The sequence below is a fragment of the Stegostoma tigrinum genome, chromosome 4 (genome assembly GCF_030684315.1).
Source record: "Stegostoma tigrinum isolate sSteTig4 chromosome 4, sSteTig4.hap1, whole genome shotgun sequence".
In the NCBI taxonomy this organism is placed as follows: domain Eukaryota; kingdom Metazoa; phylum Chordata; class Chondrichthyes; order Orectolobiformes; family Stegostomatidae; genus Stegostoma; species Stegostoma tigrinum.
This window is the reverse complement of record NC_081357.1, coordinates 6,412,903-6,434,304: the sequence shown is the minus strand read 5'-3', so window position 1 is coordinate 6,434,304 and position 21,402 is coordinate 6,412,903. Positions and strand designations below refer to the sequence as shown.

The window sequence follows — 21,402 nt, the reverse complement described above, 5'->3', positions numbered from 1 at the left end:
TCCCGCTCGTCCTTACATGCCACTCTACCAACCTCCGGATCAAACGCATCATCCTCCAACAGTTCTGCCACCTACAATCCGACCCCACCAGCAAAGACATTCTTCCATTCCCACCCTTGTCTGCCTTCTGGAGAGACCACCCTCTCCAGGACTCCCATGTCTACTCCACGCTCCACTCCGACCTCACCACACCCGGCACTTTCCCCTGCAACCGCAGGAAGTGCTACAGTTGCCCTCACACCTCCTCCCTCACCCACATCCCAGGCACCAAGATGACTTTCCACATCAAGCAGATGTTCACCTGCACATCCACCAATGTGGTATACTGCATCCGCTGTACCCGGTGTGACTTCCTCTACATTGGGGAAACCAAGCGGAGGCTCGGGGCACGCTTTGCAGAACACCTACGCTCAGTTTGCAATAAACAACTGCATCTCCCAGTCGCAAACCATTTTAACTCCTTCTCCCATTCCTGAGACAACATGTCCATCCTGGGCCTCCTGCAGTGCCATAATGATGCCACCCAAACAGCAACTCATATTCCAGTTGGGAACCCTGCAGACCAATGGTATCAATGTGGGTTTCACCAGCTTCAAAATTCTCCCTCCAGCCTAGTGCATCCCAAAACCAGCCCAGCTCGTCCCCTCCTCCCTAACCTGTTCTTCCTCGCACCTATCCCCTCCTCCCACTTCAAGCCGCACCTCCATTTCTGACCTCCTAACTTCATCCCGCCCCGTTTCCTTGTCCGTCCTCCTCGGACTGACCTATCCCCTCCCTACCTCCCCACCTATGCTCTTCTCTCCACTTATCTTCTCTTCTATCCATCTTCGATCTGCCTCCCCCTCTCTCCCTATTTACTTCAGAACCCTCTCCCCATCCCCTTTTTTGATGAAGGGTCTAGCCCCGAAACGTCAGCTATTGTGCTCCTAAGATACTGCTTGGCCTGTTGTGTTCATCAGGCTCCAAACTTTGTTAGCTCTTTTGTGAAGAGTATCTGGGAATATGAACCAAAAATGGGTAAATGGAACTGAGACACAGATAAATTATGACAAGACAAAAGTCTTCAGGAACTGAGACAACAAGGTGTTGAGCCGGATGAACACAGCAGGCCAAGCAGCATCAGAGGAAAAGGAAGCCTGGCATTTCGGGCCTAGACACTTCTTCAGAAATGGGGGAGGGGAAGCAGGTTTTGAAATAAATACGGAGAGAGGGGTAGGCAGATAGAAGATGGATAGAGAAGATAGGTGGAGTGAGAGAGGTCAAAGAAGCGGGAATGGAGACAGTAAAGGTGTGTGTAGGTGGGGAGTTCGGCAGGAGATAGATCAGTCCAGGGAGGACATACAGGTCAAGGGGGTGGGATGAGGTTAGTTGGTAAAAGATGGAGGTGGGGCTTGAGGTGGGTGGAGGGGATAGGTGGGAGAAAGAACAGGTTAGGGAGGCGTGGACGAGCTGGGCTGGTTTTGAGATGCGGTGGGATTTTGAAGCTTGTGAAATCCACATTGATACCATTGGGCTGCAGGGTCCCCAAGCAGAGTATGAGTTGCTGTTCCTGCAACCTTCGGGCGGCGTGGATATGGCATTGCAGGAGGCCCAGGATGGACATGTCATCTGAGGAATGGGAGGTGGAGTTGAAATTGTTTGCGACGGGGAGGTGCAGTTGTTTAGTGTGAATCGAACTCTCCCATTCCCAACTCCCCTTCCCATTTCTCAGACGACATGTTCATCCTGGGCCTCCTGCAGTTCCACAACAATGCCACCCGAAGAACAGCGACTCATATTCCGCTTGGGAAACCTGCAGCCCAATGGTATCAACGTGCACTTCACAAGTTTCAAATCTCCCCTCCCCCTACTGCGTCCCAAAACCAGCCCAGCTCGTCCCCGCCTCCCTAACTTGTCTTTCCTCCCACCTATACCCTCTTCCCACCTCAAGTTCCACCCCTATCTCCTACCTACTAACCTCATCCCGCTCCCTTGACCTGTCTGTCCGCCCTGGAGTGACTTATCTCCTCCCTAACTCTCCATCTACATTCACCTTTACTGGCTCCATCTCTGCATCTTGAACCTGCCTGTTTCCTCTCACCTATCCTCTCCTCTATCCATCTTCTATCCGCTTCCCCCTCTCTCCCTATTTATTTCAGAATGCCCTTCCCCTCCCCGATTTCTGAAGAAGGGTCTCAGCCCAAAATGTCAGCTTTCCTGCTCCTCTGATGCTGCTTGGCCTGCTGTGTTCATCCAGCGCTACAACTTGTTATCTCAGATTCTCGAGCATCTGTAGTTCCCACTGTCTCTGAAACAGTCTTCAGTAACTGAATGGTTTAGTCTTGTTCCTATGACCTTGGATAGGATGACATGGCAATAACAGCAGCTCTATGATCTATACTTATTATTATTATTATCAACACCAAAATACAAAAATTGCTGGAAAAACTCAGCTGATCTGGCAGCATGTGTGGACAGAAAGCTGAGTTAATGTGTTGGGTCCATTGATCTGTTCTGAAAAAGGGTCCCTGGACTCAAAGCGCTAATTCAGCTTTCCCTCCACAGTTTCTACCAGACCTGCTGAGTTTTTCCAGCAATTTCTGATTTTGTTTTTCATTATTACTGATAGTAGCAGTTATCAGAGTATCAAAGCGTTCTTTCTTCTGTAACTTCTCCATTAACTTCTATTTCATATCTTAAGATTATGCAGTATATTTTGGTCTCAATCAGTAACAGGGCAGGAATTGACATTGCATGATCAGAATGCCCGCAAACTGAGGGGACCAAAGATGGAATTTTGATCACAGGTATCACCAGCATTTGCAATGTGTGGTCCAGTGCTGGCTATGCAATCTCGGGTGGTTTGCCAATGTTGGGCCATTGTTTTTCTGGCATGGCATATATGTTCAGGTGTGTAGTACACAGCAGAAAAGGTTTCTAATGATTCCTACTCACCTCAATCTCTTCCATCAACAGAAACATGCAGTTTTTTTTCAAATATTTCTCAGCCAAAATGACCATCATTTATTCATATCAGCTTGCACAACTCAACAAAGCTTAAAGGTGGAATTCTTTTAGTCTTGAGGATATGTGAAGAATGCTAGGTGGGTGAAGATATTCAGGGAAGTTTTGAAAAATCAAATCTCGCTATTGAGATAAACTTTAATGATTAAGTTCTGATTTCAAAATGCAATTGAACGTTCTGATGTCAAGTGTCAATCAATGGAGGGAATGGACTTAGAGGTGGCAGTTAGATATGGTATGGTGAGAGTTGTTTAGTCAGGAAGCACGTGGTAAATGGATGTCAAGGAAACAATGGTCTCTCTCATTGAAGGGTAAATGAACAGGAGAGGAATCTGAATTGGATTAAGCATAAAATTATAATAATGGAGCAAAACTGAGAAAGTAATTACTGCATAAATGGGATCAGTTGAAATAGGTTGATCAAGTTGCTATAGGGATTACAACACTTTCAAAGAGGTAAAGAACTGGGGCAGGGGGAATTTGATGAGTCACTGTGGAAAGCCAAACATATTAATTCATAGCACAAACCAAAATCGCTAGCTTCATCTACTTTGAAAATCTCTTGCAATTTTGAAAAAGCCACACCCAAAGGGGAAGGAATTTCTTTTAGGTGAGCGGAGTTAAAACTCAGACAACAAGGTGTAGAGCTGGATGAACACGGCAAGGCAAGCAGCATCAGAGGGGCAGGAAAGCTGATGTTTCAGGTCTAGATCCTTCCTCAGAAATCATTTCTGAAGGAGGCTCTATACCCGAAATGTCAGCTTTCCTGCTATTCTGATGCTGCTTGGCCTGCTGTGTTCATTCAGCTCTACACCTTGTTGTCTCAGATTTTCCAGCATTGGCAGTTCCTACTATCTCCGCAACAGAGTTAAAACTTAGATTTGTTGTCTGATTGATTCGGAAATCTGATAGATCATGAGTCATGTTGATGGAGAATCGAGATCAGCTAGGTTCAATTCACAAGTAAGACTTGCATGCCTAATAGCAGAAGCAGAATTCAATAGAGAGGACTTAAGTGTTGTGACAACCAAAAATTCAAATTTAACCCTGTAGGCTTGCCACAGCCAGCCATGACTGATGGTGGACAATTATACAACTAACATGAGGAAAAAGCCCTGCGAATATCGCCAGTGCAAAGCAGAAAGCTGACACATTTTATTGAGGCATTTTTTTTCTTTTTTTCTCACTATTAGTTTAGGATCAAAGTTGTTTGTTGATGATGTTATGGCTTTAAGAGATGTATTTTGTCCTGGATATTTTTTGAAGAGAGATTTTAAGACAGATGTGACGAGTTGTCTGTTTGAATTGAATCAAGTAAATGGCTTGTGAGGCCTTGGGTTTTTTGTAAAGTTGGAACAATAGAAGCAGGCTGAATGGGTGCTTTCAAGTTTCCCTAGAGCCAGCATTTTTAGTTTTAGTTTTTCAACAGAAGTTGCTCCGATCTTGAAGCTGGGACTGGAAGCTGCAGCACATCTCTCCCTACTACTCTATCTCACTCTCTCTCAGGTTTTTTTCTTGTATTGTTTTCTTCCTCTCCTGGAGAATTGCCTGTGAGACAATCTATTTTAACGAATTTATCTTTGCCAAGGGTGTGCTTGTGGGATGTTACTATATTGGAACAGTTACTGTTTAGTAGTTAAATAATCTATTATCCTGTTAAGTTTTCCAATAGAGTTAATTTTCCAATTTCTTCCTTGTTTTGCTTTATTCTTAACTATAGTGTATGAATTGTGTTTTGCTACAAATGCGGTAGTTTGACCAATCAATTTGCAACCAAAATGCAATGCCTGGCACTTGTCTTTAAAATAAGAAAAGGGTTGGGTCTAGACTATCCTCTTAACATATTTTCAGGATAGTCTGGTCCATAACAGTTGTAATTGAGAAGTGAACTTTGAACACTAAACTGTAGCTTGATTTTTTTAAAAGTACAAGACACAAAAGACTGCTGTCTGCTGTTGGAAATAGCTTAAAAATATAACAGAAGTTAATTACTGCTTTCAAAATACTGTAGACAAGCTGGCACCAAGATTTTGTTTTATTCAGGAACTAGCAGCTGATTCGATGATAGTCAGCCAAGGGAGGATGAGTGTTGGCCAGTCAACCATTGGGAATTCTGAAAAACCAAAGGATGAACTTGTTTTGAATTGGTTTTTCGGTAGGAGGCAGTGTTACTTTGATGGCAGCAGGAGTGATGTTTTGGTTTTGGTCTCTATTGTTCAGTTATCCAATTGTTAAGAATTCTGAGAAAATAACTCTAGTCTATAAGATTCAAGGACACATTCCAAAGGTCTCCAGAGCTGTTTGCACTGACTGGTGACTTCAGAATTCAAGTAAGATATAATGGAATACAACTTATCTATTTTCATAAAGCCTTGGCATTCATTATTGAAATGTTACCAAAATGACAACATATGATACTTTTATTTTTAGAAGAATGTATCTCTTAACTGTGATAGTCTGTCTGTCCGTTGGTGTGTGAGTGGGGTTTGTCCACTAAAGAATATTGGGCATTGATCATAAATATTAATTAAATTGTCTTGTGGTTTTCTGTGTTCTGTTAAATTTAATAATAAATTGCTAAAATTTTAAAGTGATACATTTGGTGTCTAAGATTCTTTATTTGTAAGGTTTGGTTAGGAACAATCAGCAATTTTTCAGGGTCATTGAATGTGTTAATTTCTCAGTGGTTCGGTTCCAGTGTTTGTAAGTCTGATTTAATCTGGCTTGCTATCCCTGTGTTAACAATTTGCCAGAAGTGTCAAGAGTATGATCCATCCTGTCCTCATCCTATGGGCGCCAGCAACACAGATGTCAGTTTTAAACCATTTGATTCACTGCATATAATATCAAGCTGAAAACACTGAATACTGGAAGGGCCTTCACAATATTCAGCAATGGTAATGAGGACTTTCTGAGTTGAAAAGGGTGTATCACATGATTCTGTAGATCAGTAAAATCAAAAGTTTAAGGGAGACTTATCTATTATCCTTTACAAAATCCAAGCTACTCTGAAAACATCACCCAGCAAAAAGACTATTTTCTGAAGAAAGGTCCAGACCCGAAACGTCAGCTTTCCCGTTCCTCTCATGCTGCTTACCCTGCTGTGTTCATACAGTTCTACACCTTGTTATTTCAGGTTCTCCAGCATTGGTAGTTCTATTATCTCCGATGGTAGCATTTTATTGCTTTAATTTTGAGCAAGTGGATCTGTAAATCCTAAAGAATCAATACCACCGACTCTTGGCAGCAGCTTGTAGACCACGGTAATGATGATTTTTGTATACACCTAACAGTTTTGGACAGTTGCTCAAGGCATTTAGAAGACTGGACTGCTGTCTTTCTCAGTCCATAGAAGTTAGAGCTTGGAACTGAAAGTAGTATTCTCTGTATTTCTCATTATGTAGTTTGGAAACAACTAACAAAGTTTCACATATAAAGACTCATAACCGTACTTTGCCTGAATCTGAAATCTGATCTGAAGATTTCCCATCATTCTGTGACAACAGCAAGATGAATTATCATCAGCAAATCTTAACCTACTCAGTTCAAGGACAGCTAAGGACTGGCAATAAATGCTGGCCTGCCAGAGACACCCACTCTTCCCACAAGTGAGTAAAAAAAAGGGATAAATAAATGAAAACAATAAAACTGCCCACATTATTTGAGTGGTTTTCTCAAGGCATTGTTCAATTCAATTATTTTAGTTTGAACTCTTAATCCACAGGTTTTCATTATTTTTCCACTCATACTTGCTCTGCAAAGTTATATGTGCATGTTTTTGTGTGTTTTGTGTGTGCGTGTGTGCCATTCTAACTGCGACTAATTGTTGTGATTAAGGGAGATATACCATAATTAGATAGTTATAGGAGTTATATTTGCAACTTTATAATCTGATGGAACCTTTTCAGATTCTAGGAAGTTTTGCAAAAATATCTGCAACACCTCTACTACCTCTATTAAGACCCTTGGATAATGTCAATCAGGACCCAGGGACTTGTCAGTCCTCAGCTCCATCAGTTTGCTCTTCTCTGTTTTCCACTTCTGACATATTGGTATTACTAGGGTGTTTTTGCATTCTCTATTGAGAAGAGAGAAACAAAATATCTGTTCATTTCATCTGAAATTTCCTTGATACCTATTATTAACTCTCTGTCTCCAGAGGACAAACACTTAGCTAACTATGTTCCTTTTCAAATACCTGTAGAAACTCTTGGGATCAATTTTCACATTTCTAGTTAACTTCCACTCATTTGCCTATCGTTTTCATTCATTCTCTGTTGTTCTTTAATTTTCTGTCTAATCATCTGACCTGTCATTTACCTTTACAAAATTGTATGCCTTTTCCTTCACTTTGTTATTTTCCTTATTTTTTGTGTTAACCACAGATTATAGATCCTACTCATGGAATTTGTATTACATTTAGAATATTACTGTTAGAACTTTTGTTGATTTTTATTTTTTTATTTTATTCTTTTATCAATTTTGATTTAAAACTGTGAACTGAGAACTGTCAGTTGAAGGCAACCTTTGGAACGTGGGCAGCAGCTTGTATGAAAAGAAACAGAACAAACAAACTGTTGTTTGTGAGGCCAGGCATGAAAGTTAATCGCAGATTGGGTCTTGATACACAGGTTGGATATTCACGCCAAGGCTGAGGGAGAGCAGTACTGTAAAAAGATAAATGTTGCCATTGGTGAGGTCAGTACTTGGGAACTGGCTCCAGCAAGTCTGGGAAAGACCTTATACTCAAGCAGATGGCAGACACTGAATGTTAACGGAGACCTTGAGGGGAGACTGTTAGTTTGACATGGAGAGGCCAGAATTTGAACTGGGTTTTGAACTGTATTTTCTGTGAGAAGGAGTTTGGTTGTTAATGCTACAGCAGGAAAATTTGAAAGCTCCCTGCATAACCTCCTATTATCAGCTATTGGAAGTTCAGAGAGTAGAAACTAAGTTATCAGTATCATTGATTTCCTCTGAGTGAACCGAAAAGGTAGACCTGATTGACATCTTTGGAAAACCAACCAAAAAGAAGCATGTATGTCCATGTAATAACGCCTCATGAAAACCACTCAAATAATCTGGTCAGTTTTATTATTTTCTTTTACTTATTTCTTTTATTTTATTCACCTGTGGGATATGGGTGTCGCTGGCTGGCCAGCATTTATTGCCAGTCCTCAGCTGCCCTTGAATTGAATGGTTTGCTATGCCATTTTCAGAGGGCAGTTAAGAGTCAGCCATATTGCTTGGATCTAGAGTCACATATCAGCCAGGCTTGTTAAGGTTGGCAGATTTCCTTCACTGAAGGAAGTTGGTAAGCCAGATGGGTTTTTTTGACAATCAAAAATGGTTGCATGGTTATCAGTAGATTTGTAATTCTAGATTTTAAAGAAGAAATTGAGCTCATGTTCTAACATCTACCACAGCAGGATTCAAATTCAGATGTCTGAACATTAGGTGAGTTTCTATATTCGTAGGTTAGTGATAACACCACTAGGCTATTGCCACCCCACTGCGGCTAGTTGTCTGTTTCTCTTTTGAATGAATGGTACTGAAAACAAATGTTATTGGGTTTTAATGACAGACATTAACTAGATTACTTTGTTGTGTAGTTTTACTCTGCTAAAATTACAGTTATATAATAATTTGCTAAATCTTTAGTTTAATCAACAGATCTAGTGTCCAGAATTGATTAGAATCTTGAATTGGTTGTTCAAAAAGACTGGTTTGGGGCCATTGGGGTCACTTTTGTAGATTTTTGAAAGTTTCACTTTAACTGTGTCTGTGCTGCAAATGCTGCTGATTTGGTTTAGCTGTCAGTCTCTATATCCTGACATAATTAGGGGCTTATCCAGTTTATTTCAAAGCTGATAATGTGGGTTTGGAAATGGATTTTGTGACTTTGAGTGGGCAATCAGACAACAGGTTTGTACTCAACTGAAGAAGCTTTTTGAAGGTGTCAGATATTTCTGTGGTATGGTTGCAAGGCGCGACGCAGAGTCAGCCATCACACTGGAAATAAATTTGCCACAGCAAGCTTAAAAAAAAGGCATTAAGGATTTAATAATATAGCACGAACAAAAACAAAGTTGCTGGAATAGCTCAACAAGTCTGGCAGCAAGTGTGAAGGAAAAAACAGAGTTAACTTTTTGGGTCCGAAGACCCTTCCTCAGAACTGGTAGAGGTACCAAGGTAATAAAATGTGAAGCTGGATGAACACAGCAGGCCCAGCAGCATCTCAGGAGCACAAAAGCTGACGTTTCGGGCAGGGTCTAGGCCCGAAACGTCAGCTTTTGTGCTCCTGAGATACTGCTGGGCCTGCTGTGTTCATCCAGCCTCACACTTTATTATCTTGGATTCTCCAGCATCTGCAGTTCCCATTATCACTGGTAGAGGTACCAGATTGGATGCATCAGTGGCCTTCAGCTTCTGTTCAGGTAAATGGAAATGAGAAAATTAGAGATGGAATTCTGAAGAGATTTAGAACTTAACTGGAATTCCAGAGGGCAGAAAGATAATATGTGGGAAATACGGATAGAAAGGGCAGAAAGAATGGAAGAAAATGGAGAGACAGAAATTTAAATTAAAAATGATGCAGCTTAGAAAAGTTAAGCCAAATGAAAAGAGGAAATTTAGAACAGGAAATTTCTCATCATTTTCCAAGATTCAATCAGGAGATATTTAAGGTTGTGCAGACTTTGCCAAAATTTAAAAAGACAGATGTGGAAATATTTCTCATGTTGATTAAGAAGATATCAAATGAGATGGCCAAAAGCAGAATGGTACCTGCTGATGCAAAGAAAATTAACTTGCAAAAAACAAGAGATTTATGCATCCTTGCTGGAGGAATGTTTGGGAATGTTTTGGGCAAAGGGATGTCGGGTTGTGGGAGGCTTTCAAAAGTGAGCTGATGAGAGCTCAGGGCTAGCACGTTCCCGTTAGAGTGAACATTAGAGGGGCGGCACGGTGGCTCAGTGATTAGCACTGTAGCCTCATAGCCCCAGGGGCTTGGGTTCGATTCCAGCCTCGGGTAACTGTCTGTGTGGAGTTTGTACATTCTCCCCATGTCTGCGTGGGGTTCCTGTGGGTGCTCCGCTTTCCTCCCACAGTCCAAAGATGTGCAGGCTAGGTGGGTCGGCCATGCTAAATTGCCCATAGCGTTCAGGGGTGCATGGGTTATAGGGGGATCGGTCTGGGTGGGATGCTCCAAGGGGCAGTGTGGACTTGTTTGGCCAAAGGGCCTGTTTCCAAACTGTAGGGAATTGAACCTAATCTAATAAACTAGCTAATTATGTAGTTTCCTCAGGTGACATCATAGTATATAGCACTGCATGGAAGGAACATACAGAGCAGTGAGTAAACATGTTTACAGTCAGCCAGGTTGTGTTAACTTCAGGTAAAAGTAGACTTACAAAAGCCAGCATGACATATTTAGGATATATTATAGGACCTGAACAGATGTACAAAGAACATTACAGCACAGTACAGGCGCTTCGGCCCTCGATGTTGTGCCGACCTGTCATACCGATCTCAAGCCCGTCTAACCTACAGTATTCCATGTATGTCTGTATGCTTATCCAATGACGACTTAAATGTAGCTAAAGTTGGCGAACAACAAAAGCAAAAGATTTAATTGATGTTCTCATCCTTGAAACTAAATGCGAGATAATGAAGTTCTTGAGATTTTATTGAAAGTTTGTGCTTAATTTTAGTGCAGTAACCATAACTTTGACTAATTTGTTAAAAAAAAATAGACAAAGGTAGTATGATTTAAAGGAAGCCATGCAACATTTGAAACACGAAAAGTAATGTTAACAAATTAGGTTGTGTTAACTGCATTCAATTTTGACAAACTATCTGAATTAGCATTAGTTGCTGGTGATTTATGGAAGGCTGCAGTTCTCTAACAGGATGATGACCCTGGAATGGAGAAGCCAATGGCTTATTTTTCAAAAAAGTTGAAATCTACATCAGAGAACAAATTCAATTATAATAAAGGAAGCATTGGCAGGGTAAATGGCTCTTTTACTGATTGTAATACATTAACTTTTACTGAAAAGTTTAAAAATAAGATGCAAAGGTTATTCAGTTGGAAATTAGATTTGTAACTGTTTAACATAAGGACTTGACATATTTCTGGGAAAGAAGATATAATTGCTGACATCTTATCCCAAATGTAAAATGTTGTGAATTTAAGACATGCAAGATAAGCAAGTTGAATGGTGATTAAGAAACCGGTAGGAGGAAGAATGATGGGCTGTTAAGTTTTGTGTCTTGTTTGTCATTTAAGTATTATTAATCTTGTCATGAAATGCATTTTTCATGTTTTCATGTTTTGAGGGAGGAGGCATGTTGGAACTCTCACTCACTTTTCATTACTTTCATTTTGCTGCTTTATAAATTTTGTGTTGGAGCTGTGAACTGAGAACTGAACTGAAGATGACTTTTGGAGCGTGGGCAGCAATTTTTGTTAAAAGAACAAACAAGCTGTTGTTTGTTTGTAAAGTCAGGCCTGTAAATTAACTACAGCTTGATCAAAAGATTCTACAAGACTTTTGACACTAGGAGAGAGAAATATGTTTAAACATAGAGCAGATGTTGGCCATTGATGAGATCAGTACTTAGGAATAGCAAGTTAGGGAGAGCAATTGTGCTCCAGCTGAGGACAGATGTGATTGGTTACAGGAATGGACAACAGGAATTACTTTACAACAAAACAGCAGCTTGTGGTGAAAATTTCAACAGTCTAGTTTATTGGGCCACTTGTTTAGCTGAATTACTGTTTGCAATCCCAGGTGAGACCACTAACTTTCAGTTATAATCTAAACAAGGAACCATAACTTATTTTTAAACTTGTGAGATTTGGGAAACTTATTAACAGAACAAAACCTTAAGATTCCACAGGAAATAGCAAGAACTGCAGGTGTTGCAGTCCAAATGGTTACCATGAATCCACCGTTGACTGTCAGGAAAAACCCATCTGGTTCACTAATGTCTTTCAGGGAAGGAAGCTGCCATCCTTACCTGTGATAATGGGAACTGCAGATGCTGGAGAATCCAAGATAACAAAGTGAGGAGCTGGATGAACACAGCAGGCCAAGCAGCATCTCAGGAGCACAAAAGCTGACGTTTCCGGCCTAGACCCTTTGATGAAGGGTCTAGGCCGGAAACGTCAGCTTTTGTGCTCCTGAGATGCTGCTTGGCCTGCTGTGTTCATCCAGCTCCACACTTTGTTATCTGCCATCCTTACCTGGTCTTGTCTACATGTGAGTCTAGACCCACAGCAATTTGTTTAGTCTTAACTGCCCTCTTGGCAATTATGGGTGGGCAATAGATGCTGACCTGACCAGTGACGCTTGGGTCCTGTGAATGAATGATTAATAAAAAGGTTTTACCCTGAGCTCCAATGTTTCTCAGCTGCAATAATAAAATAATCTTAGTTAAGCTTTCAACTCTCATTCTCTCATCTGCACTGAAGTACTAATGATCACAGACTTCTTAAAACCTTATAGATCCCCCCAACAAAGTGCCAGTAGCCATTCTCAGTTCGGAATTCTTAAAACTTCGACTTGAGCTCCACTTGAGACAAGTAAATGCTCTTTACTATGCAGTGTCCTCCACAATGAATTTGTATAGTTTAGCTGCCTTTCCAGCAGTGCAGCTAGCTGCAACATTTATAAAATGGATCGATTCTCTTTCTCTGTCTCACATTCTCATTCCCTATCTGAAATCTTTAAGCTCCTTTTCTGAGACCTTTGAATTGTTCTGACTGATATATTAAAAGGATTGAGAATATAAATCTAAGAGTAAATCAACAGAAAAAGCGAGAAGTTACAAAACTAACAAAATTAAAAAAGAAAACCTCCGTATATGCGTACACAGAGATTTAAACCAGAACAAATAAGCAAAGAGTACATATAGAAATAAGGAAATAGAATCTGATAGACACTTCAAATCCAACTTTGTAGGATAAAATGGATTGGGATCTAAAAAGTGATCAGTGTGTGACATTTGGGAAGCATAGGAAACTAGGAAAATGCAGAGGAGTGGTGTATTAGTAAATTTTGATTTCAGCATGATAGAGAAGGATGACCTAAGTTCAAGAGATAATGGGAACTGCAGATGCTGGAGAATTCCAAGATAATAAAACGTGAGGCTGGATGAACACAGCAGGCCAAGCAGCATCTCAGACCTAAGTTCAAGTCTGGTTTGTGTCAAGATGAAAAATGAAAAGTCACTTGTGGGAATGCTACATGGGCCCCCCAATAGTGACTACCTGGTAGGATGAAGCATAACTGAAGAAAATATGGGATCTTGTCAGTAAGGCACTGCTACAGCTTTTTGCAGAACTTAATCTCTGAAAAGACTGAAAAAGACAGATGTGCAAAGGGACCCTAAATGCGAGGATAATAAAATGTTTACAGGATAGTTTCTTAGACTAGCATGTTCTGGACAGGAGGCTATCTGACAATGAAAAGCACACGCTGTAGTGGTAATGCCACTGGTCTAATAATCAAGAAACCCAGGCGAATGTTCTCGGGTCACAGATTCAAATCTCACCATGGCAGGTGATGAGAGAATTCAACAAAAAGGCTGGTTGAATGACAATTATATAATCACTGCCAATTACTGTTTGGAAAACAAACCAGTTCACTAATGTCATTCAGGGAAGGAAATCTGCCATCTTTATCCAGTCCAACCTACACGTAACTCCAGATCCACACTTATGCACTTGACTGTAAACGGCTCTCTGGGCAAATAAGAAAAGACAATATGTACTGGCCTAGCCAGTGATGTTGACATCCCATGATGAATTTAAAAAAGGAAAACAAAATACAGCAAAAGACAACTGTATTAAAAACAGAAAGCACAGGAGAGACTCAGTGACTCTGATAGCATCTATAAGACATACGAGTGAAAGTAAGGCCATTTAGCCCATCGGGTCCATTCCGCCATTTAATCATGGCTGATGGGCATCTCAACTCCACTTCCCTGGTCTCTCCCCGGAGCCCCTAATTCCTTGTGAGATCAAGAATTTATCAATCTCTGCCTTGAAGACATTTAACATCCCAGCCTCCATTGCGCTCCGTGGCAATAAATTCCACAGGCCCACCACTCTCAGGCTGAAGTAATGTGTCTCATTTCTGTTTTAAATTTACCCCCTCTAACTCTAAGGCTGTGTCCACGGGTCTTAGTCTCCCCGCCTAACGGAAACAACTTCCCAGCGTCCACCCTTTCTAAGCCATACATTATCTTGTAAGTTTCTATTAGATCTCCCCTCAACCTTCTAAACTCTAATGAGTACAATTCCAGGATCCTTAGCTGTTCATCATACGTTAAACCTACCATTCCAGGGATCATCCGTGTGAATCTCCACTGGACACGCTCCAGGGCTACTATGTCCTTCCTGAGGTGTGGGGCCCAAAATTGGACTCAGTATTCTAAATGGGGCCTAACTAGAGCCTTATAAAGCCTCAGGAGCACATCGCTGCTTTTATATTCCAACCCTCTTGAGATAAACAACAACATTACATTCGCTTTCTTAATCACGGATTCTACCTGCAAGTTAACCGTTAGAGAATCCTGGACCAACACTCCCAGATCCCTTTGTACTTCTGCTTTATGAATTTTCTCACCGTTTGAAAAACAGTACATGCCTGAATTCTTTTTTCCAAAGTGCAAGACCTCGCATTTGCTCACGTTGAATTTCATCATCCATTTCCTGGACCACTCTCCTAAACTGTCTAAATCTTTCTGCAGCCTCCCCACCTCCTCAGTACTACTGGCCTGTCCACCTATCTTCCTATCATCGGCAAACTTCACCAGAATGCCCCAGTCCCTTCATCCAGATCATTAATATATAAAGTGAACGGCTGCGGCCCCAACACTGAACCCTACGGGACACCACTTGTCACCAGGCACCATTCCAGAAAAGAGCCTTTTATCCCAACTCTCTGCCTTCTGTCAGACACCCAATCCTCAATCCAAGCCAGTAGCTCACCTCGAACACTATGGGCCCTCACCTTACTCAGCAGTCTCCCGTGAGGCACCTTATCAAAGACCTTTTGGAAGTCTATGTAGGTAACATCCACTAGGTTTCCCTGGTCTAACTTACTTGCTACCTCTTCAAAGAATTCTAACAGGTTTGTCAAGCACAACCTCCCCATACTAAATCCATCCTGACTTGTTCTAATCCGACCCTGCACTTCCAAGAATTTAGAAATCTCACCCTTAACAATGGATTCTAGAATTTTACCAACAACCGAGGTTAGGCTAATCGGCCTTTAATTTTCCATCTTTTGTCCTGATCCTTTCTTAAACAAGGGGGTTACAACAGCGATTTTCCAGTCATCTGGGATCTTACCAGACTCCAGTGACTTTTGAAAGACCACAACCAAAGCCTCCGCTATTTCCTTAGCCACCTCCCTCAGAACTCTAGGATGTAGCCCATCGGGGCCAGGAGATTTATCAATTTTTAGACCTTTTAGCTTTTCTAGCACTTTCTCTTTTGTAATGCCTACCATACTCAACTCTGCCCCGACTCTCCTTGATTGCTGGGATACTACTCATTTCTTCCACTGTGAAGATGGACGCAAAGTACTTATTAAGTTCTTCAGCTATTTCCTTATCTCCCATCACTAGCCTTCCAGCATCAATTTGGAGCATCCAATGTCTACTTTTGCCTCTTGTTTGTTTCTTATGTGTTGAAAGAAACCTTTACAATCATTTCTAATATTACTGGCTAGCCTACCTTCATATTTGATCCTCTCCTTCCTTATTTCTTGCTTTGTTATCCTCTATTTGTTTTTGTAGCCTTCCCAATCTTCTGATTTCCCAGTGCTCTTGGCCACTTTGTAGCCCTTTTTTTTCCGATGAAGGGTCTAGACCCAAAATGTCAACTTTTGTGATCCTAAGATGCTGCTTGGCATGCTGTGTTCATCCAGCTCCACACTTTGTTATCTCGGATTCTCCAGCATCTGCAGTTCCCATTATCTCTGATCACTTTATAGGCTGTGTCTTTTTCTTTGATACATTTCCTGACTTCCTTTGTCAGCCATGGCTGTCTAATCCCCCCGGATAATCTTTCTTTTCTTTGGGATGAACCTCTGTACTGTGTCCTCAATTACACCTAGAGACTCCTGCCATTGTTGCTCTACTGTCTTCCCCGCTAGGCTCTGCTTCCAGTAGATTTTCATCAGTTCGTCTCTCATGCCTCTGTAATTACTTTTATTTAACTGTAACACCATTACATACGATTTTGCTTTCTCTCTTTCAAACTGCAGACTGAACTCTACCATATTATGATTGCTGCCTCTTAAGTGTTCCCTTACTTTAAGATCTTTTATAAAGCCTGGTTCATTGCATAGCAGTAAGTCCAGAATAGCCTGCTCCTTCGTGGGCTCCATTACAAGCTGTTCCAAAAAGTCATCCTGTAAACATTCCATGAATTCCCTTTCTTTGGATCCACCAGCAACATTATTCACCCAGTCCACCTGTATATTAAAGTCCCCCATGAACACCGTGACCTTGCCTTTCTGACATGCCCTGTCTATTTCCCGGTGCATCTTGCGCTCCTGGTCCTGATCACTGTTAGGAGATCTGTACATAACTCCCATTATGGTTTTTTTGCCTTTGTGGTTCCTCAACTCCACCCACACAGACTCCACATCCTCTGCCCCTATGTCATTCAGTGCCATAGAATTAATTTCATTCCTATCTAACAAGGCAACCCTGCCCCCTCTGCCCACCTCCCTGTCTTTTTGATACGTTGTAAATCCTTGGATGTTTAACTGCCAGTCCGGAACTCTCAGCAACCATGTCTCTGTGATACCTACCACATCATATTCATTCAAGATGATTTGTGCTGTTAATTCATCTACTTTGTTACGAATACTATGAGCATTTAGGTAAAGTGCCTTAATGCTAACTTCCTTAACATTATTATGGATATTGGAAATCATAAGATGTCCTAAGTTATCCTTCCTTTTTGCTGTATTCCTAGTCTGCCTCGAGCTTAAACCCACCTGTACACATGCCAACCTGCTGCTTATCTTTCCATTTAACTTCATACTCCCTGTTGCTTTCCCTTTCCCCTGAATCAGAAGTATAAAGTCCCACTGACCACCCTATTTATCCGTTTCGCTAGAACAGTGGTTCCAGATCGGTTCAGGTGGAGACCATCCCAATGGTCCAGATCCCCCCGGTTCCAAAACTGATGCCAATATCAATCTATGACACATGAAAGACAGAGTTAAGATTTCAAATCCAACATGATACTTCTTTGGAACACAAGAGATTTAGAAAAGTAATACGTTCATGTTGTGGCAAATGCGGAGGGAAAGTGGAAAAGATGGTAAAGGAAAGGGAGCTAATTGTAGTTGAGATATAAAGGAAGAATTTAGATGAATAACTATCAATATAACCTACTCATCTTGAAGGTATACTTGGAGAGATTTGTTATTACAAGGGGTGAAAGGTTTTCACTGGTAGATTGGAATGTAGAAAAATTGGATTAGCAATGATTTTATTAAAAAAGGCAGTGCAGCGCTTGAGGGGCTGGGCAGCCTGTTCCTGTTTATTCTTTTGTAAATTTATTCGTAGATATTGCTGGACTCTTCCTAGTTGTTCTTGAAAAGGTGGTGGTGAACTGACTTCCTGAACTGTTGTGTTCCATATTGTGTATGTAGACCCACAATGTCGGAAGAAATGGAATTCCAAGATTTTGACCCAGTGACAGTGAAGGAACGGCGATATATTTCCAAGTCAGGATGATGATTGGCTTGGTGGGGAAAACTACAGATCATAGTGTTTCCATATATCTGTTGCCCATGTCCTTCTAAGAGAAAGTGGTCATTGGTTTGGAAGGTGCTATCTCAGGGTATTTGGTGAATTTCTGTAGTACTTTTTGTATATAATACACACTGCTACTTTTGATCGTGACTGGTGGACGGAGTGGATGGTTGTGGATGTGCTGCCAATCAAATGAGTTGCATTGTCCTGGATGGCATCAAGCATGTTGAGTGTTATTGGAGCTGCACTCATCCAGGCAAATGCGACCATTCTATCACAAAGGATGTGAGTTTGTCGCTGAGCTGGAAGATTCGTTTTCAGACGTTTCGTCTCCATTCTAGGTAACATCATCAGTGAGCCTCGGGTGAGGCGCCAGTGTTAGGTCTATTATGTTTTATGTTTCTATTTATGTGTTTAGGTTTCTTTGGGTTGGCGATGTCATTTCCTATGTTGATGTCATTTCCTGTGTTGATGATGTCATTTCCTCTTCTTTTTCTCAGAGGGTGGTCGATGGGCTCCAAATCAAAGTGTTTGTTGATGGAATTCCGGCTGGAATGCCATGCTTCTAGGAATTCTCATGCGTGTCTCTGTTTGGCTTGTCCTAGGATGGATGTGCTGTCCCAAATAAAGTGGAGTCCTTCCTCGTCTATATGCAAGGATACTAGTGATAGTGGCTCATGTCTTTTTGTGGCTAGTTGATGTTCATGTATCCTGGTGGCTAGCTTTCTGCCTGTTTGTCCAATGTAGTGTTTGTCACAGTTCTTGCAAGATATTTTGTAAATGACGTTTGTTTTGCTTGTTGTCTGTATAGGGTCTTTTAAGCTCATTAGCTGCTGTTTTAGTGTGTTGGTGGGTTTGTGGGCTACCATGATGCCAAGAAGTCAGAGTAGTCTGGCAGTCATTTCCGAGATGTCTTTGATGGAGGGGAGAGTGGTTATGGTTTCTGGGCCCGTTTTGTCTGTTTGTTTGGATTTGTTGTTGAGAAATCAGCAGACTGTGTTCATTGGGTACCCGTTCTTTTTGAATATGCTGTATAGGTGATTTTCTTCTGCTGTTCGTAGTTCCTCTGTGCCGCAGTGTGTGGTGGCTCATTGGAATAATGTTCTAATGCAGCTTCGTTTGTGGGTGTTGGGATGGTTGCTCCTGTCGTTCAGTATTTGGTCCGTATGTGTTGTTTTCCTGCAGATGCTGGTTTGAAGTTCCCCATTGACTGTTCGCTCTACTGTGACATCTAGGAATGGCAGTTTGTTGTTGTTTTCACACATAAGTCACACATAATCCAAAACTGTACAACTAATTAAGGAAGAGATATTACACCAATTTATCAAGGCTGTGGTGTCAAAACAGGACAGCAAGGAAGATTTTACAGATATGGAACAACGTGGTGAGGTTACATGAGGCGGGACATGAATCCAAGATCACAGTTGAGGCTATCTTCATGGGTATGGAACTTGGCTATCAGTTTCTGCTCTGCGATTCTGCATTGTTGTGTATCTCCAAAGCCAGAAGATCGGAAGCTGAATGTCTTTGGTCACGAGAGTGTTCTCAGACTGGAAGGGAACATTCCTGTCTGGTGATTGTTGCATAGTGCCCATTCATTCTCGTTGTTGTAGCATTTGCATGGTCTCGCCAATATGCCATGCCTTGCAGTGTATGAGATGGACAACACTGGCCAAGTCACATGAGTATTTGCTGTGTATGCGTTGGGTGGTGTTCCCACGTGTGATGGTAGTATCCATATTGAATTCTGACATGTCTTGCAGAGATAGCCATGTGCATAAAAATATACAAATCCCCTAGTCTGTATGAATTGCATCCCAGGCTGCTGTGGGAGGCAAGACTGGAAATTGTAGGGGCTCTGAAACAAATTTTCTAATTTCTCCGTGGCTATGCAGGAGTGCCAGAGGACTGGAGGATGGTAAATATTGCTCCACTTTTTAAGAACGGTGATTGAGATGAACGAGGAAATTATAGACAGTGAGTCTGTGGGGTGGGGAAACTACTGGAGAAAATTCTGAAGGAACGAATGTATTCAAGAGTCAGCTAGATATGGCACTTGGGGCGAATGGATTCAAAGGTTATGGGGAGAAAGCAGGATTAGGCTATTGAGTTGGAGGATCAGTCATGATTGTGAAGCATATAGCTTCAGCTTCAAGTAAGCAGAGCGAGAAATGCTCAGCAACAGGATAAATAGAGGGCCAGGATTAGGGCCAAGAAAGAGAAGCAAGTCCCCATTTCACATCTACTGCTTCAAAGTTCTGCAAATTGTGAAAATAAATCAAACAGAGACAAGACAGGGAAGTGGTATGTTGATTGGCTCGGGATAAAAGTATATTTTATGGAAGGTGGAACTGACTGAGGAAAAACATGAATACATGTAAGTCAGGGGCAATGTAGTAATGTAGGGTACATAAGCAAAGCAGAGTAAGGGAAGTTCAGTTAGTCTAAGGGAAGCAAAGTTAACAGTAATTGTAATAAGCATTTTCAATGAAAAGGAATAACTTAAGGGGCTTAAAGAAAATCATGGCACCAGAGCACATGCTCTTGGCATGCTCCTCCTGTGCCATCTGGCAAATCACAGAAGCTTCAGTTGTTCAGGCTGACCCCATTTTCAGGAAATGTATCCAGCTGTGGCAACTGGTGAATGACATTTCAGAGCGAGAGCTCTGGGCGTGTTTACTGAGGAGCACCGGCAATACCGAGCATGTTGTTGATTGCACCTTCAGTGAGGTGATCACTCTGCAGATAACAACTGGATAGGGAGACAGCTGCATGGGTGATCGCCAGGCAGAGTACAAGAAGGCAGGTGGTGCAGGAGTCCTCTGTGGCCTTCCTCCTATCTAAGAGATATACCATTTTTGATACGAGTAGTGGAGATGACTGTGCAGGGGAAAGCAGTGGCAGCCACCTTCATGGCACTGTTAGAGATAATAGGAACTGCAGATGCTGGAGGATCCGAGATAACAAGGTGTAGAGCTGGATGAACACAGTAGGCCAAGCAGCATCTTAGGAGCAGGAAAGCTGACATTTCGGGCCTAGACGCTTCATCAGAAATGGGGGAGGGAAAGGGGTTCTGAAATAAATAGGGAGACAAGGGAGGTGGATCGAAGATGGATAGAGGAGAAGATAGGTGGAGAGGAGACAGACAAGTCAAAGAGGTGGGGATGGAGTTAGTAAAGATGAGTGTAGGTGGGAAGGTCGGGAGGGGATAGATCAGTCCAGGGAGGATGGACAGGTCAGGGGGGCAGGATGAGGTTAGTAGGTAGGAAATAGGGGTGCGGCTCAAGTTGGGAGGTGGGGATGGCCGAGCGGAAGGACAGGTTAGAGAGGTGGGGACAAGCTGGGCTGGTTTTGGCATGCAGTAGCATGAGGGGAGATTTTGAAGCTTGCAAAATCCACGTTGATAACATTGGGCGCAGGGTTCCCAAGAGGAACATGAGTTGTTGTTCCTGCAACCTGCGGGGTGGCATCATTGTGGCACTGCAGGAAGCCCAGGACGGACATGTCATCTGAGGAATGGGAGGGGATGTCCAAATGATTCGCAACTGGGAGGTGCAGTTGTTTATTGCGAACCGAGCGGAGGTGTCCCCAAAGCGGTCCCCAAGCCTC

The 21,402-nt window shown here is 42.0% G+C and overlaps 1 protein-coding gene across 1 annotated transcript in view; it reads right to left on the bottom strand.

The window, feature by feature from the left end:
- LOC125452340 (dynein axonemal heavy chain 8-like) overlaps window positions 1-21,402 on the bottom strand; it is a 1,165,100-nt gene that overhangs the window by 731,349 nt on the left and 412,349 nt on the right. Inside the window, exons 23-24 of the mRNA XM_059645122.1 lie at window positions 15,743-15,788; window positions 15,233-15,247 (exon numbers count right to left, since the gene is read on the bottom strand). Of these exons, the coding sequence (XP_059501105.1) occupies window positions 15,233-15,247; window positions 15,743-15,788 (61 nt within the window). The remainder of the gene's footprint in view (window positions 1-15,232; window positions 15,248-15,742; window positions 15,789-21,402) is intronic.